General features: G+C 41.6%; 2 protein-coding genes across 2 annotated transcripts; both read right to left on the bottom strand.

The window, feature by feature from the left end:
• Nucleotides 1-565: 565 nt before the first annotated feature.
• On the bottom strand, nt 566-9,608 carry LOC311026176 (G protein-activated inward rectifier potassium channel 2-like). The gene is made up of 3 exons (XM_084029556.1): nt 9,408-9,608; nt 3,322-4,239; nt 566-1,762 (listed from the first exon to the last, which is right to left on the bottom strand). Exons 2-3 carry the CDS (start codon nt 4,214-4,216, stop codon nt 1,407-1,409), a joined length of 1,251 nt encoding a protein of 416 aa, XP_083885682.1. The 5' UTR covers nt 4,217-4,239; nt 9,408-9,608; the 3' UTR covers nt 566-1,406.
• Nucleotides 9,609-10,502: 894 nt separating this feature from the next.
• On the bottom strand, nt 10,503-18,043 carry kctd7 (potassium channel tetramerization domain containing 7). Its single transcript, XM_084029165.1, has 4 exons — nt 17,584-18,043; nt 16,122-16,291; nt 13,331-13,509; nt 10,503-13,100 (listed from the first exon to the last, which is right to left on the bottom strand). The coding sequence occupies exons 1-4, from the start codon at nt 17,917-17,919 to the stop codon at nt 12,724-12,726; spliced, it is 1,062 nt and encodes a 353-aa protein (XP_083885291.1). The 5' UTR covers nt 17,920-18,043; the 3' UTR covers nt 10,503-12,723.
• Nucleotides 18,044-18,757: the final 714 nt, after the last annotated feature.

Below are 18,757 nucleotides of genomic sequence, written 5' to 3'. Positions count from 1 at the left end.
TTTCAACCCATTTTTACTTATGCATTACAATTATTAAAAACAATCAAATAAAAATAAGAAAAAAATTTTTTTTAGGTGATAATTATACCATTAAATTAACCATCAAAGTAGTTGTCAATTCATTTTCTGTAGATCCACTAATTTTGCTGCTTTTATACACTCTTAGGTTGTTTTCATGTATTACCAATCATCATTTTTAAAGCTTTTTCTTGGCAGATTTTGAGCGAAAGAAATCTGAAATGAATGATTACTCACCGGGGAAGCAGGAAGGACGGAGCCGATGAATCCAGGAGGTGAAGAGCAACAGGCAACAAAACACAGCAACAGGTTCAGGTTGAGTCATTAACTGTGCAAATACTGTGAGGCCTAATTGGGTAACGAGGATAAGGTGAGCAGATTAACAGAAACCATTTTGATGACTTTTGAGTGCAAAAATTTGAAATAAATCCTGATTTCAGCTCTTCAAATGTGAAGAGAGTACTTTAAGAGCTTCTTCCACCACTGGAAACAAACATATTCAGATGCAATAATCACATAAAAGGTCTCATCAAGTGCATAATATGCAATTTATTGTTTATTTGTCTTTGATACTGTTAGGTGACATGTGAGGGATTTCTGGAGACTTAAACAGCGACTAACCTTCTCCATCAGAGACCTCCAATGTGCAAAAAAGTGATGAGATGCATTTTTTTTTTAAAGGGCCGTTGTCTGAAGTCACCCGGCTGTAAGCAGCAAGTCGTGGCTTCTAAAGGAAAAAACATGGTGTAGCGCTACCGTAAACAAACATTTATCGCGTGGAGACGTATTTGTCATTGGCTTCAACTATAGTTTGCATCCACTGAGATGTATGTGTTCCTTATATACCATTACAGTCTATACACAACACAAGATAAATCAACTGCAGATAAAATGTTCATACATGCTAGAATATATTTCTTGAAAAAACAAATAATAATAATAATAATAAAAGCTTGTATACATACAGTAAGGCAGAGAATATACAGAACTAACCCTAAAAGTAATTAGTATCAAACATCTTGTCAAATCTTCACACCGCAAACAAAACAAAGAATTCAAAACGTTTTTTATAGTATGTACAAAAATACTTATGCAAATGCCCCTAGGAATATTTTTTAATAAAAAAAATAATAGGAATCTCATCAGGAGGACGTCACAATACATTTGGAACATGCACGTCCCGCAGAGGGTTTTCCAGTTCAGCGGTGAGGCCACATGTCGACGTTTTGTGTTTTTCGGAGGGGGTGGAGGTGGGGTGGGGGGGTGTAACTGTGAAATCGCTGAGAAAAACTTGGTCCACTGTGCTCATTGATCCTCGTTTTGGTCCCTAAAACTCTCACCTGTGTCGCCCCGAACACAGTAATCTCATCATGGACCTCAAACCCCAATCAGACTTTGGACTCACTCTCCATGTTGGCAATGTCTCCGTTCCTCTCCGTCTGCTGCGGGATATCCCCTTGGTGGTCCAGGCTGGTCTCGGTCTCCGGAGCCTCCCGCTCGGACTCCGGCAGACCCTGCTGGCTCAGCTTGCTGGCCAGCGACCAGGTGAGGGGCAGGCGGGTGCGGTTGGTCATGTCGGCGAGCTCTTTGGCACTGCAGGCGGGCGTGTTGGTTTCGTAGATGTCGTGGAAGCTGTTGTAGTCCACCTCGTAGAAGCCGTCCTCGAGGGTCAGGACCGGCGTGAAGCGGTAGCCCCACTTGATCTCGCTGCCGACGTACGAGCTCCTCGCCTGGCACGTCATGCCTGGAAAGCAGGGTGACAAATTACCAAACTAAAACAGCAGATTTTACCTGTATTTTAGTTTTTGTTTAATTTGTCAGATTTTAGCCTCAACACATAGCTGATGGTATTAATGGTATCATTTTATTCCCATAAATAAACTGGAATTTAAGTTTAATGTTGCCATGGATTCAGGGAGCTTGGCTGCTACAACATGAACCCTGTTTGGCCTCATAATTATTTATATCTTGGCAAATTCAAAAAGTATATTAAAAGTATGCCGGATGCCCTACTTGCTCCCCCACACAACAGCAACGATGGAACGGACCGTTTTCAAACTGAGCCTCAAAAATACAAAAAGGGGAGAATTCCAAATCCTGTGATGAAAACGATGATAAAAGTGATAAGACGAGATAAAGACACTAAACCCACGCTGGTGGCTGTGTGGTGCCGCGACACAGTGGTGCTTTGAGCTAAATGCTAACATCAGCATGCTAATGCTAATTTGCTCATGTTGATGTTTAGCAGGCATCTTACCATGTCCACCATCGTATCTTATCATGTCAGCGTGCTAACATTCGCTAATTAGCAGTAAACACAACACACAGGTGGGAATTTCGTTAAATTGAAACTTTGACCTGATGATGATGCTTGAGGAAAACAAAGTTATTACAATTAACCCATTTGTGGACCAAGTTTTGTGGCAATCCAGCCAAAAGATGTTAAGACATTTTGACTTAAAAGCACAAATGCCAACATCGTGGAGGCGCTACAGGAAAGTCAGTAGGATTCATCTTCTGGGGACAAAAACTACGATCCATCAATAGTTATTAGAGATATTTCTGTCCGGGCCAAAGCAGCGGATCGGCTGAAATACTGATGAAGCCATTAATCGATGCTGCTGGCATGGCTAAAAATATGAATACAAGAAGACTTATCACTTACTGACGAGGGGTTTGTGTTTAAGGGATCATGTGGGATAAATAACGTCACACTTCGGGGAGAACAAAGATCGTAGGTGAGAGTTACAGCTTCAGAGCGCTGCAGGAATGAGTCCTAAAAACCCAGAAATCAGTTCACATTTTCAGGTTCCTTTGTCTTTTAAGTGTCTTAAAAAAGTTGTATTAATTTGTGAAGATGCGGTGCAAGAATGTTTGCTACAGAGCATTGCCTTATTGTCAGGAAACCAGTGTGATGCTAATGTAACCGGATTGGCCTACAAAAATATGTCAACCCTGCAGCACTCTATGTACTAAATATCTCACCCTTCACTACTTTTGCAGATGCCCTAACTTCTGGTTCAGCCCAGATGTTGACAGTGAAATGAATCATTTCAATGGTAATTTAAGGCAGCAGAGCCACTGATGTCATGTGTATAGTTTTGATACAGCGGTTGTGGTTCTGCTATGATCTTCCCAAATAACCCTACACACAAAAATTAGGAAAGCTCATAACACCAAAATTTGTGTTTTTCTACAATTATTTTCTCAGAGTAGACTTTACCCAAACTTTAAATCCACTGACTTTACCCATTACTTTAATCCATGCATGATACCATCAGAAATACAAGGTCTAAGACTCGCCTGTGGCCTCCACCATCCCCTCCAGAATCACCACGATCTCCAGCTCGTCCCTGGTCAGGTGGGCTTGCGAGATCTCCCAGAAGGGGCTGTTCTGGTTGATCTCGTGGCAGATGATGAGCGGCGACACCAGGAAGAGCCTGTCGTCGCCCGTGTTGTAGCCCACGTTTATGTCCGTCTGGTTCAGGGGGATGAACTCCCCCTCCTTGGTCTGCTTGGACTTGATCAGCTTGGCTCTGATCGAGGCCTCCACGATGTGCGAGTTTCGGAGGTCTCCGACTCGGAACATCAGGCACAGCCGCCCGTCTCTCATGGAGATGACGGCATTGGTGGAAAACACCAGCGTCTCGGCCCGCTTCTTGGGCTGCGAGATCTTGACGAACATGCATCCCACCATGAAGGCGTTGACGATGGAGCCCAGCACCGACTGGATCAACAGCAGGAAGATCCCCTCGGGGCATTTGTCCGTGATGACCCTGTACCCGTAGCCGATGGTGGTCTCCGTCTCGATGGAGAACAAGAACGCCGACACGAAGCTGTTGAGGTTATCGACGCACGGAGTCCACCCTTTGTCCGCCAGGTTCTCAAGGTCGCCCCGGAGGTACGCGATGAGCCACCACATGAAGCCGAAGAAGAGCCACGTCACGGTGTACACCAGCACGAAGATGAACAGGTTGAACCCCCACTTGAGGTCCACCAGCGTGGTGAAGATGTCCGTCAGGTAGCGGTATGTCTCTCGGATGTTCCCGTGGTGGACGTTGCACTTCCCGTCCTTCCGGACGTACCGCTGGCTCCTCCTTCTCCGGTCCCGCTCCGCCAGTTGATTGGACAGGTCCTCCTGGACCTGCTTCGGCAACTTAGGCTGTTTGATGACCCTGCTCTCCACATCCTGCTCCATGTGGTTTCTAGGTGGATTCAAGCCTTCGGGAGAAAGAAACATGGTGGTAATTAGTAGTAATAGGAACCCAGAGGTCTTCAAGGACCCCCAAGGCTGATAGAGACCCGGTGGATGGACCCCCTATTACACATCATATAAAACTGTATTCCTTATTAAACCAGCCAATAATAATGTGTAGTGAAGCCTATAGTGTCATGTGTGTGTCATGTGTGTAGGGGGGGGGGGGGGGGGACCCTACAGTAACTACAGTAACCCCTAGGGGTCCCAGGACCCCCTGTTGAAGATCTCTGCTGTAGTATGTACTTGTGAACATCTGTATTTCAGAACATGTATACTTGCACAAGTCTTTACATTTTTAACCTACTTTTAAATATATTTTCCAGGCAAATATTATACTTTGTTACTTCCAATACTTTTCTTTGACAGATTTGGTCACTTTGCTGATTCTGATTATTAATACAAAATATAAATCAAGGAATAAAACCATGATTATGCATTAAAGTACCCAGCGGTGTATAAAGTACTTAAAAACGAGTGCCAATATTACCAGCTGCAACATTAAAGTGATCGACAAATGAATTAATCACTTATTATAATCCAGTAATATTATATATTATTCATACACAAAGCAGATAATTTGTTTTCACTGCAGTATTGATACAGTTATTTAAGTAAAAGTACTTTTTCCTACAACTGAATTCACAACACATTCCTCCAGCAGTCAAGCTTGATGAAGAAAAATGCAATAAAATAATAAAAATCGAATCCAACAGCTATGAAATACCGTTTCCTCGTCATGTGAAGCCTCTGATCTCCTTTACGATGAGCCATCACTGTTTAATTAATTTATTTTTCTAACCACTGAAACAAATGGCTGGGTTGAAGCCGTTCTGCTCTCCATTCACAGGAGAATATTATGAGCTTGAGCAGGGCTGGTTTCCATGACAACGCACAGCTCAGTTTACCCAAGTGCTCACAATATAGCAGGAATGTACTGGATGAGGGTACAAACACAGCGGTTGGATAACATTCATCTGCGTCACCTGCTTTGAGAGAAGCCCGGCGAGGAACAATGAACTCCGTCCATCATTGTTGGACATAAATCTGGCATTCATGTAACATCTGGATGCTTTTTGTATTGTCTTTTTCAAACAGATGAATGCGTGTGAATGGAAACACAATGCTTGTTTAGAGCGTGTTTATTACAGGAGTGACGGTAAAGAAGTGAAATATATATTAAAGTACTTCACATTAAAGTTACTACACTGAGTTTTTAAGTGGTTACAAAACCGTCTCAATTTAATACCAATGCCTTTATATAATCTACATAAACAAACCAGACTATCAGCAAGAAGATCGGCTATTTCTGTATATTTATCACAAATAATTTTTTTCTAGGATCGGCCCTGCTCTGCCTCCGAACTCGTCGCCTTGTTGTTGGATTGGATTGGTCAGGTTTACACACAAGCAGTGGGATTTGTGAGGATTAGGGTAAGAGTATCACGGTGAGCCAATCAGAGGCAGGGTAGGGCAGGTCAATACATAGTGGGCGTGTTATTATGGCTGAATCGGCAAAGAGAGAAAAACAAAAACCAGAAAACAAAAACCAAAAAAAAGGGTGAAAACAAGAATCAACCTCAGTCGGTCATTCAACAGAAAATATTCAAACCCAAACCTCAACGTGCTGAACTGATGTATAAAATACATGTATCAATATATGCATTTACAGCGTGCATACAAGCTATTAAAAATAAGCCAAACTTCCAAAACAAATGAAGGCAGTAGCCGATCGAGATCTTTTACGACACAAAGAGGTGGCGACACAAATTCCTTGACGTTGCTCTAAATGGTTTAAAGCATAAAACTTAAAATAACATATACTGATGACAGAGGATATGAATTATGGAGAAAGGGGGGGCATTTAGCAGCTGAAGAGTCAGGTATTTCCCTCAGGAGTTGGTGGAGACCCAAAATAGAGCTAAAAGTAACACGACTCCAACCGCTCAGCACTGTGTTCCTGGATCTGCAGCATGTGTAAATATGTGTTTACATAACGGAGGCTTGATTCACAACCAGCTTTTTACTGAATAGAAACATTCAAACAATGTTACTGCAAATTCCCACCTTCACGTATCGGGAAAGTATGACATCACAGGCCAAGGAATGACCATGCTTAATGCAGAGTAATGCTCAAAATGAGCTATAGGCAAAAGTGTGGCCGTCCATGAGCCATGATGAATGCTACAAACAGCAAACAGGGAATTCAGATGCCAAAACTAACTAAACAAAAAAAAATTCTCTCATCCTTTAAGTAACAAGCTTTGTGCTAGCTGTGCTGATTACAGCATGACACACGGCGAGTAGGAAGATCACTGACCCTCAGCTTCGATCAATAAGAAACATGTTATTTTTAGCCACAACACAAAACACAGCTGAGCACGAGCAGTACGGACGTCTCGTTGTAATAACGTTAAAAATCTCATCACGGTATTTATGTGAGTTTGTTCTCAGGAGACAGTAGGTGCGTTTCCATCAGCTGTTTAGATGCGCATCTAGATGTATCGCATCGGAAAATGATGATGGAAACGCCGTGATTCGCATTAAAATCCCCTGATTCGCACAAAATTAAATACGCTCGCTATGGCCGGGTTTTGGTTGATTCGAATGGGATGGAAACAGCTGTATGCGAATCAAGTGTGACGTAGCGCACTTTCACCCCGAATGCTTCCGGTGTTTGACATTTAAATAGAGACCTCAACCACGCCGAACTGTCGGGACTCTCACCGTCAGAGCTTGCTGAAAAGCCCTCGGACATCGGTCAAACACCGGCCCGCCCAGCCCCACGCGAGTCCACACAGGCGGACTCTCCGTCGAACGCGAAACGCCAAGACGCGCAGCACGCAAACCAGCCGGGAGACAGACAGCTGAACACGGCCGAACTCGGGCCACTTGTGCCCACAAGGCTGTGTGAAAAGCCCATGCACCTCACCCAAGCACCGGCCGGTCCAGCCGGTGTCACCGGCAGGAAGACGACGGAATGTTTACAGGCTGGTTGCCATGCCAAAATCTCGCGTGACTTAGAAAACTCGCGCGAATTTGTAGTTTTCACCAAAGTCCGTTCTTTTGATGGAAACACACATGATTCGAATTTCTTTTAATGCGCATTTCCCAGTAATTCGAATCACTTTGGATGGAAACATGGCTACTGATGATGATAAAAAAAACAGCATCGTGAGCCACTAATGCTGCTCGTGAAAAAGGTGCACGGAGCCCAATTACCCAAAATCAAGCAGCCTGCAAGACCATCCACTGGCCTTAAAGAGTCCGTTTGCACACAGCACACACATGCATAGAATACAGGGGGAACTAAAACTGACTCCAGGGAAAGGGAGCAAATATTTTCACATTAAAAGCCTGTCAGGGAAATAGAGGTTGGCTTGTTGGCGTCGAACCCTGGAGGCTTTTAATGTGAAACATCTGTTCGGGAAGTGTTGAGTTTTCATGCGAGTGGGAGGTGTTGAGGCAAACTCAACACTTGCTGCTGTTAGCGAACAGTGTCAAATGCAAATGACAAGAGATCAGAAAACAGGCAGGCTACTTGATATGATTATATATATATATATATATATATATATATATATATATATATATATATATATATATATAGCTGTTAAATAAAGGAGTAAAAAGTACAATAATTCCCTCTGAGATGTATATGGAGTAAGTAAGTTGCATAAAATGGAAATACTCAGTACAAGTATATACCTCAAAATATAATAATAAAGATAAGAAATTATCTTTTTGAGATTGCTGCCAACAAATTAACTGGACTAATTTCAACTGTTTAAATATATAATTTCATAAAAAGAATTGATGTTGTTACATGATATTTTACTGCCAAAGCACCTCAGATATAAATCTTGTAACTAGAATACACAACCAGTTTGATCCGTAGATATGTGGATATGTACAGGACGTATTAATCTAGAACTGGTTATTTACCTTCCAGCTGTCCTCAGATTATTTCATTCCTGTTGGTGTTTTTAAAAGCTTCATCATTTTAATTAGTTGTTTAATTGTTGTTATGAAATATGTACAGACCATGTTTGTCAGAAATGAGATCTCAATGTCAAACAAGACCCGGGTAAATAAACAAACAATGAATTCATAAATAAATGTAATTAATTTATTAAATTTGATATAATAGGTTGATGAGCAGTTATTTTGAAAACGTTGGTCTATAATGATCGCTGGAATGTGACATATCGACTCAAGTACTGTGTATAAGTACACATTGATGCATTTTCTTTCCGTGCTACTTCCTACCTTCGCTCAGAGAGAAAACTGTACTTTAACTACACTTTTATCTGACATTTAGCTGATTCACAGATTGAGATTTCTGCATGAAAACATACAAGGAATTTCTGAAATATTATGTTTATGCTTGCAAATTCTAAGTATCTTAATTTATTTTTAATTAAAAAAATTGTGTTTACTATTCTACTCATTATTTCTTATTATATTTATATATATATAGGGATATTGAAGGCTACTTTATTGAGCTGAATTAGTTGGTTAGAGGATAAACTAGCTGCCACAGATCTGTTTGGGAATCTCCCTCATAACATGGTTATTATGTGATATTATGGAGCGAGGCTGGGCTAAAGATGACTGAGGGGGGGGGGATGCTGCGATCGCAGGTGCGAGGAAGTGGAGAGATCAACACTAACAGGCTGGAGATTTCCCGTTGTCATGGAGACGGCGGTGATCCAGATAATAATAACCATCTTCATTTTCTGCCTTTTTTTTTTTAATGCACCAGTATGGCTGGTTTGTGGAGGACCTGACTCCCGTGGGGGGGATGTGAGGGCCGGCGGGGCCTTGCAAGTCTCTTCCAGCCCGGAACATTTTTTTTCTTCCTCTCTTCTCCTCCTCAACACCTTCCTACCAGGTTTTCTGCTTCCATTTATAACCAGCTTTCCCATCTTCCTCCATCATATCAACAGCAATAAAAAAAAAAAAAAATCCCTCTGTCGCCTACAATTAATATTCATGTAATCGCTCTTAATTAATCTCTGATTCGCCTCGCGCCGTTATGTAACGATCCTTCCCATCGTTTAACCCCCACGCACGATCACATTAAACCATCAGCAGCATCGCTACAAGGAAGGGGAGGAAGGTGCGTTCATACCTTGTGCGGCAGATTCTCTCCCCGAGTCATTTTAACGCCGTTCCGTTGCCATGAAGAAAACGTCCCTGCTGAGGTTCATCGCTTGTGATCATCAAGACGCTGCCTCTCTCTCTCTCTCTCTCTGCGAAAACCGGACTGAAGAAGAGCCACTAATCCTCTCTTTCCTCCATCCTCAAACACTGAAAAGGCATCGGGGCCGCCACCCTCAGCTGGCAGAGAGACATAGGAGAACACTGAGGGAGAGAGAGAGAGAGAGAGAGAGAGAGAGAGAGAGAGAGAGAGAGAGAGAGAGAGAGAGAGAGAGAGAGAGAGGAGGGCGGGAGGGGCGGAGACACGTGTGGTGATAAGACAGAATGCAATTATACAAGCAACCTGCATGTTAAAGACATTATATTACTGGCAGGCAAAGATGGGAAGGAGAGTTTTGCAGGATAGTGGTTTAAAGGTGCGTAGGGAGCTGTCCGTGGTGCTGATCTCCCGTCCACACCGGTAGACTTCACCTGTTAGAGAGTTCATCCAGATTTATGATTTATCACTCAGTATTAATAATATTAAATCACCAGGAGAGACATTACAAATAAATAAAATAAATAGTTACATATTTCAAAGTGTCAGCTATTGTGTGAGTGCTCCTAAACCAAAGCATGGGGTCACATTTAATGCTTTGACCTGATGGTGGTGCTGGAGGAGAGGTCAGAGGATCAATAAAGTCATTAGGACTCACTTATGCAAAAAAAACAAAACACAAGCCGAGTCCATTCATTCAGTAGTTTCAGTCTTTATCCAAGCGGAGGGATCAGATCAAGTAAAACAATAGTGAAGGTGTGGATTAGTTTCCACAGAGAGGAATACGTTCTGGTGAAAAGCACTTATTTAGTCTGGTAGACTGGGGCCAACGACATAGAAGATGGTGTCATCAGCATAAAAACGTTCGTTACAGTAGTGAGATGGTAAATAAGTTATGTTCAGAGCTAGATTATACATCAAACATTGATTAAGACACTGCTTCTTACCCACTTCCTCTTCAAACCGACGTCTTTCGAGTTCCAGAGGCCTTTTATAAACAAAACGACACGTTGTAAAAGCATTTAACAGTTTTATTTTACCATAAATAATAAAAATGAAATGTCTTTTTCCCACTGCATACAGACCAAACAGCAATAGCTTCCTAGAAGCTAACATGACAATATATTTAAAAAAAAAAGACTGCAAACACATCAGTGTAAACCAAGATTAGCAGTGTTGCATCGCTCATTCAGTCATCTGTGAAATGTACAAGGACAACATAATCACGTAGTATATGAACGGCGCCGAAGCTTCTTAACGTCGTTTGTCCGATGCTTTCACTTGAGGTAAAAAATAAAATCATATATTGGTTTACAATCACAAAGTGCTTCGACTTCATTGTCAAGTACGGTAGGAAATCACGTTTAACCTTCTCTGACTCGCTAACGGTGGAATGAAAGTGGGTATTAAATAAGAATAATCACTGATTCTCTCCGTGACAGTAACTAATAAATATATATGTTTAAAAACTTAAGGAAAAAATGGACGAATGTGTTAACAGCTGTAGTTCATCTGCATATTTTGCATTAGTGTGCAACAACTACAGCTCGATCCCCTGCAACGTTAAGTAACCGAGTACAACATGAAGACTAAATGGATACCACCCAAAACTTTCTCACATCTATAAAAACACTCTCCTCAGGAGGTTGCATAAGTAAAATATACTCTGTTTATCCAAAAAAGAAACAGGCTTACAGTTAATCTGCATTGTGAAACAAAACTTTGTCCTAAAAAATACAGATTTTTACTTTACTTTCTTACAATATTAAATATTGTCATTTCTTTGTTTCCCAACATATCAGTCCACGTTCGGGCAAAGCTAGGCAGAAGGTAATGCAGTCAACTAAAAACACAATACTTATACATTTTGGACAATGGGCTGAATCTACTTTTAAATTAAATAAATATGGTGATATCACCCACTTCTGATTCCACAATCATCTCTGGCTTCAGATTTTTTTTGCACATTTTTTTTGCAGCTTCAGTCATCTACAGCTGGATTTGTTCAGTCACAGAACTCCAACAGACAGTCTTTGTAGTTTCACACATGCAAGTTGGAAATTAAAGACAGAAATAAAATAGATTTGAAACCTAAAAAGACACTCTTTGGTGAGGAAATGCCACATCCTCAGTCTTACAAATTTAATGTGTGCTTAAATATGCAGTACTGTATAACAGACATGGCTTAGTTAACTTACTAACTTAATAACTTTTTACACCACATTTAAGCACAATTATATATATATTTTTTTGTTTAGCCACAGTGGCTGTTGTTTGACGAACGTATCGATCCCAATTTAAGAAGCTTTCTTCTGCCGGACGCAACGCAGGCCGTCCAACGTACGTTTCCGTTTTAAAGTCAAGCTGAAACGGCATTTCCGGAGTATCTATCTTCTGCACTTCCAGGTGAAACAGGATCGGCAGGCGGGGCATTTTCTACAACATAATGTTACATATGTTGTTAAATAGGTGCGCAATATGACCCGGGGTGCGATCTAAAAGGGCTAAAAGGGCAGATTTAATTAGTCTTTTATACATAGCTGTATTATTTGTTTGTTTTTCTTTAACTTTCATGTAACTACAGGGACTGTGCTGGACTCTGAGCGCGACCAAATCCCATGTGAAACGCACCCTAAATATCAATAATTAAAAATCATCGGATAGACCTTTAACTCGTAACTTAAACGGCAAACTGAAAAGCAGTGGGTTCGTTTTTTCTCTCGCTTGGAGCCCGTGTAACCTCTTCTTCATAACTGTTGGGTGTGGTGAGAACACCTGTAACCACACCCACAGTGATGTCACAAGGTCCTGGAGTACACCTGCATGTCACCGCATGATGGAGAGATGTTCTCTCTCTCTCTTTAAAGTCGTAGTAGTGCTTTGGTATTTACACTCAGTCACCAGTTTATTGAGCAGACTTAGATAAACTAATTGCAGTCTAAATTATAAATCCTCCTTCATGAAGGTTATAATAAGATTATTATTAAGATTGTATTAGACTGCATTAGAGTTAGCTAGGTGAACTTTATAAACTAGCAACTTGGTGTAATCTGTTTGCTTCACTTTGATAAGAAAGAAAATAAAAACATTTTGGGGCAGAAATACTGAATACTTATAGGTCGGAGTATTAAAAGGATCACATTTCAGGAGTTCAGCACAAAATATTGGCAACTTCAATACAAAAACCAATATCGGCCGAGTCGTAGTAAAAATGGAATATCCATCCTTTTTGGTCCCACCTCCCCCGGCTTCACCACCACGTGATCTTGAACTCGTAGATGGGCCTCTTGCAGTAATAATGGTTGATAAGGTGCTTGTCGCAGACGCCGATGCACTGCTGCTCGGCGGTGATGCCGCGCTCCGCCAGGTCGCCCACAATGCAGTGCAGCAGGTCGTAAACGTCCGCCACCGCCTCCCAGGGCCCGAAGGAAACGTCCACCTCGCAGTGGTGCTCGAAGAGCTTGGCCTCGCTGTCCGAGCGCTCGAAGCGCAGAGAGTTAAACAAAGGCCGCTCGTACGGCGTGATGGGCATCTCCTCCTTGTAGACGCAGATCTTCAACTTGGCGAACCGCGCCTTCTTCTGCATGGCCCTCAGTTTGGCGATCTCCACGATGCGCTCCAGATTGTCTGCGACAGAAACGGTGAAATTGTACAATTTAAATCTGAACGACTGACATCGTGTTCCTCATGTGAAGATATCGACTGTGCTAATGAGAGTGTCATGATTTCAATTGAGAGAAACAAAGTCCTCGACCACATTTATTCACATAGAAATAGCAGATTTTTGTTTTTTTCTACCGTTAACACAATGTGCTGTGCTCGTTCTTCAGCGGGTGTGGAAGAGGGACTTCTGGTACCTCTGTAGTAGGGCATCAGGTCGAGGAAAGCTTGCCGGACTTTCTCCCCGGTGAGCGGCTGCGTGTCCTCCAGGCTGTCCAGCAGCGGGCCGATGGAGTAGTACTGAGCCTCCCTGTGGACCGCTCGCACCCGGTCCCTGTGAGGAAGCTCACCTTCCCGCAGGAAGTTCAGGATGTCCCTTTAAATGGAAACAGGTGGAGTCTAGAACCGATCCAGCTCAACCTAGTGAATCCTCCTTCAAAGAACATTATATAGCTATATATATTAAATATCTGCTTATCTTTATTTAAGCTGTACACAAACACTACTTTTGATTTGGGTCCAGAGGACTGATCTATGTTTGTGGACAGTCTTTCATATTTTAGGTACAAACAGAAGGCTTTACAATGGTTCAACCAGACTGACAAATGACTCATCTCCACTGCATAATTCGGTTTTTGCTCTATTTTTTTGTGATATATCAAATCACAGCTTGAACCTCTTTGAATTAACCACTGAGTAGACTGCAGAGGGATGGAAGGAAAAAGGGAAAAAACTCAATATTACAGAGCCCAGTTGCATCGTTACGCTTTAATAATGATTGAGGGTCGCTTGCATTTTTCTGGACTGGAAATCAAATTCAAAATCTCCCTTCGTCATCGACTAAATGGAAGTTTAGTCAGTTTATTATCCTTCTTCTGGGGCCACGTCTATTTAAAATGTAAATAATACATCTGGTGCCTGAATTATACTGTTTACATAACATATTTGCCCAATAAAGTAGATGTTCTGCTTCTATGCAGCAGAACCTGTCAACATAGAAGATAAAATGGATGCAGAAAGATACAGAGGAAGAAAAAGAAACTGCTGCAGTGTACTGCACAACAGCCGAACAGAAGGAGATTTATTATCCAACAAAGACAACAGCCTGCAAAAACACAAAATATGCTAAAAAACACACACACACACTTTTATTATAGTAGCTTCTCTGTCTCGTGCTGCTAGCTGCCTGCCTTTAAACGCTTCAGCCACGTTGATAGAGAAGCCAGCCTGCTTCTTACATAAGTCATACATCTTCACTCAGCTTGTGATCACATTCATATTTAAAGCTATTTGATTTTGCTTTGGAGCGGCGGAAGCCTTTTAGCCCCAGACTTAAATATCTTATGAACATTTGATGTTCATGTTCCCCCCCAGACGATGACGTCCGCTGACGTTGATGATCCTCTGACTTCTCCTCTAATGATCACGTGGAGGTCGATGTTCGTGGTTTTGAGACGTTCACGTTCCCTCAGGATGGACTGTAATCACTTTGGAGACCTCTTAAAGCTACAGTGGGTAATGTTTTTAGACATTACTACAGATTTCTTTTTGTTGTATTGTTGAAATCCTCTCGACATCCTGACAGCAATCAATAAATCTGATGAATTAAGTGATTCATCAGATTAAATTAGTCTTTCTTATTGTTTGGCGAGCAACAAAGCAATTGCATGGATTGGTTTTTGCACCTTACTGAACATTTTTATCATACGTATTTGTTTTAAATATTATTTCCTACTTTGTACTGCAACTGCTGCACAACAATTTTCAACTACTTTTATGTCATTTATCCCAATAAGCTCCAGCTGTACTTTCTTGTGGTGATCAAGCGTTGCAAATTTGCTTCACTGCTGGTGATGAACTGTTTTCATGAATCTGCATGGATGGTAAGTGGACTACTGGAGTAGGCTTTGGGTCTCTGGTGCAAAACAAAAACGATGAATGACACAAATAACTCAATATTTTTAATAAGCTGCAGCTTAAAGTTTGTTTGCCATTTTTCCGCTGGCTTGGCTCGCAACTTTATCGCACTTTCCACGCCTTGACAATGCAGAACGGAACCATTACCGTAACTAAAGGCTATTATGCAACTGTCCAGACACACGCACACACACTCAGCCGATTTTGTATCAGTATAGAAACATGTGCTGGCAAACAAGCGTATAAATAGATATGTAAATCAGTTTTCTGTACGGAAGCAAACAGAAGCCCCAGAGACCCGTGGATACCTGTCAGAATATAATGAGCAGCCATCTGCGGCTTTTATAACCACTCTCAGACTGAAGTGTGAACTTATCTTATCCTTCGCTATCTCTCGTGGTTGCTATTTACAAACCTCACAATCTCCCAAGTGTTTCTGAAATACTCATCGGAGCATATTGCTGCAACCCGCTCCACAGCCGGATAAATAACAGCTATTTAAAATCAGTGACATGATAATGAGGTTATCTCCTTTGGTACACAAACGTTGAAAAGTTTGGAATCATATAAATATTGATGTTTTTTTAAATCCTTCTTACTTCTTTAATCCAGACTAACGTTATTATTTACATAAAAAAAAAAAGATTTGGCCTCAAAAGAAGATGAATAAAATGATTCCTACATTGGATAATAATATTCCAGCTTGTTGTCGGCTGCATTTTTGTGCGGTTGACACTAATTGGGACACACTCTGATGCTAAGCTGTCAGTTTCTTTTACAAAAGACCGGGGATTTCTTGTGTTGTTGCTCTGAGGTATATTACGTCTTCTTAATCGTCAGCCTGGTTGAGCCATTGTTCAGCGCTTTGTTCTCTACGTACAAAATAAACCTTTTGTAACAAAATAAAATTGATTTGTAAGTCAACCTTTCTACAACATAAAGGCATTAAAAAGATAACTCAATTACATTTCCTCTCAGACATTCTGGGGTGATAAGGTATGCCGATTGAATCAATAGCATATTACTGGTGATATTTTTTAGACACACACACACACACAAAGTGCAACTCACGCAAAATATGTTCCGTCCCGATCGATGAAGTAGCGGCCATCGGCGTCGCGTGGGATGTAGTGGCGCCCGCTGAACATGGCGGCCAACATCGTGTCATCGTATCGCCGCAGCGTGGACAGGCGTGTGGTGAAGTACGTGCCCCCTACGTTCAGAGATATGACCTCAGGAAACTAGAAAAACAGGGACGCAACAAAAACAAAGTGTTCAATTGATGGGAAATGAAGAGATATTCAGTCATAATAACACAATCTGTGGCTGTTAATGTCACCAATCATTTACAGAAATAAAAGTATTATATTACTTAATTCACTGGTGACGGGATGTTAAAAGAAGGACCATTTTCCTGCAGACAAACAACACGATTCTTAGCTACTGAACATGTTGAATAAATAAAACTCAAGAGATTACCTCCCTGCTGTGTATTTAATTAAGTATATTCATTTTAACTATATAGTAGAATGGTTTATGTTTAATGGACTTTAAAGATGAAATGAGGCTCTTCAAAAATGCTTGTATTAATTATTAGCCCCTGTATTAATATTACAACTCGAAGCATTATATCCATACCAGATAAACCTTACATTCACATACCGTTTATCAGGTACGCTGCCTGTTTTCCAGTATTTTTAACCAATACAATTAAGTTACTTCTGTTCATAATCTTTCGTATAGGTCTAACTTTAGAGAAATATGTATATGTGGTACTCCTTCTTTATTGATGGTAGTCAAATGGGGAAAAAAAGTACAATATTGATTTCTCCGTTGCAGTTTAACGGATGACATCAAGGCGATCACCAAACCAGGACATAATTAAATAAAATGCTCATTTCAAAGAGCAGTGAATTAGCCCCCTTCACTGTCAGACCTTCACACAGAAATAAGAGGTAAAACTTGAATCACGTGACACACATGACAGCCAATTGTGACAGTCCAGCTGGCTTAACTGACCTCTGACCTCACCTATATAAACATGTATAACCATACATGGTACGATTATGTTTTGGGAATATAACAATTACAGTTAAACTGAAACAGGGTGTATTTGTACTGTTACCATTTTGAATGTATTTACTAAATACTACATCTTGTTAGTTAGTATGTGGGTATTTAAACGGTGGTGGAAAGTAACGGGAGTACTACTCCGTAGTACTTTGCTAGCTACAATGTTGAGGTTACATTGAGTATTTCCATTTTCTGCAGTTTTATACGTCTACTCCACTACACTTTATTGATAAATGAGTTAAGATTATGAACACAAAATATAAATAAAGAAATGATGTATTTCGATGCTAATACCCGTGTACTTGTCAGGCCTTATACTTGCATGAGAGTACTTCTTCCACCACTGATAATGAAGTATTATTTATTTTACGTTTGTTGGTAAATATCAAGTCAGTGCCCGGTAGTTAGCTTGATTTGTCCAACGCCGGTACACCCGGTCAGGAGAAGCGGCCTAGCCTACCTCCGGCTCCGGGGTGTTGAGCGAGGAGCGCAGCGGCTTGCTGAGGACTAAGCTCGGTGCCGGGGAGGCCGGCTTTCGGAAGTCCTCCTCCTCCGCGGCGGAGTCCGAGCCGGACATGGCATCGCCGGGTTTGTCGGCGTCACCCGCGGCCGAGAACACGACCATCACCCTGGGCAGCGGCAGCGTCCGCCTCTCCTGGATGAACCGCCTCACCCGTGTGGTGGTGGCGGCGGCGGCGGCGACGGGCAGCGGGCTGAAGGACAGCGCCTGGCGGTCCCTCGCGCCGCCGCAGCCGGCGTCAGAACCGTTGGAACCGCTCGAGCCATTCTGCTGCATGCGCGCGGCGAGAGCAACTGTCGGGCGGCGGCACCAGAAGCAGGGCAGGGGCGGCGGGGTAGAGGCACGAGCCACGGCGCGCGCGACTGTGAATGACAAACAACAACAACAAACGGAGGGTTGGGCCGCGCGAGGAGCAGCTGCGGGGAACAGGACACACCAGAGCGGAAGTAAGGGGGGAATTCCGCCTTCAATAATAAAAAACAAAACAAAAAAACCACAAGGTCCAAAGTGTTTTGTGATAGTAGTCCCGAACTGGGCCCCGAGCAGAGAGGCCCGTGTGCAGTCAATCTCATTACCCATACGCGCTGTGACGTATGACAACGTCATCACGTCAAGTAAAGCTCCAGCTAGGGAATAGGAAAGTAACGTTTACTGTACAATTTCCAAGCGAGGAAACTATCTACTTTTTTACCCCACTATATTTATTTTAAATCTTTTAATTACTTTTGCAGATTCAGATTATCGATACCCAAATATATATATATATATATATATATATATATATATATATATATATATATATATATATATATATATATATATATATATATATATATTATAACGTAATATTATATATTAAACTACCAGCAGTATACAAAGTAGTTGAAATCCAGTCCACGTTCACACGCTGAAGCCTTACATTGTAAAGAATCTACTTTTACATTTGGTACTTTAAGTATGCAGGACTTTATGAATACTTTTAATGAAGTGTGTACACTATATATATATAGATAGATAGATAGATAGATAGATAGATAGATAGATAGATAGATAGATAGATAGATAGATAGATAATTTATTGATCCCCTAGGGGAAATTCGGGGGTCTGTATGTG

This window comes from Eutrigla gurnardus, assembly GCF_963514095.1.
Source record: "Eutrigla gurnardus genome assembly, chromosome: 15".
In the NCBI taxonomy this organism is placed as follows: Eukaryota; Metazoa; Chordata; class Actinopteri; order Perciformes; family Triglidae; genus Eutrigla; species Eutrigla gurnardus.
Note: the sequence above shows the minus strand (reverse complement) of the source record. Positions and strands in the feature narration are given on the sequence as shown.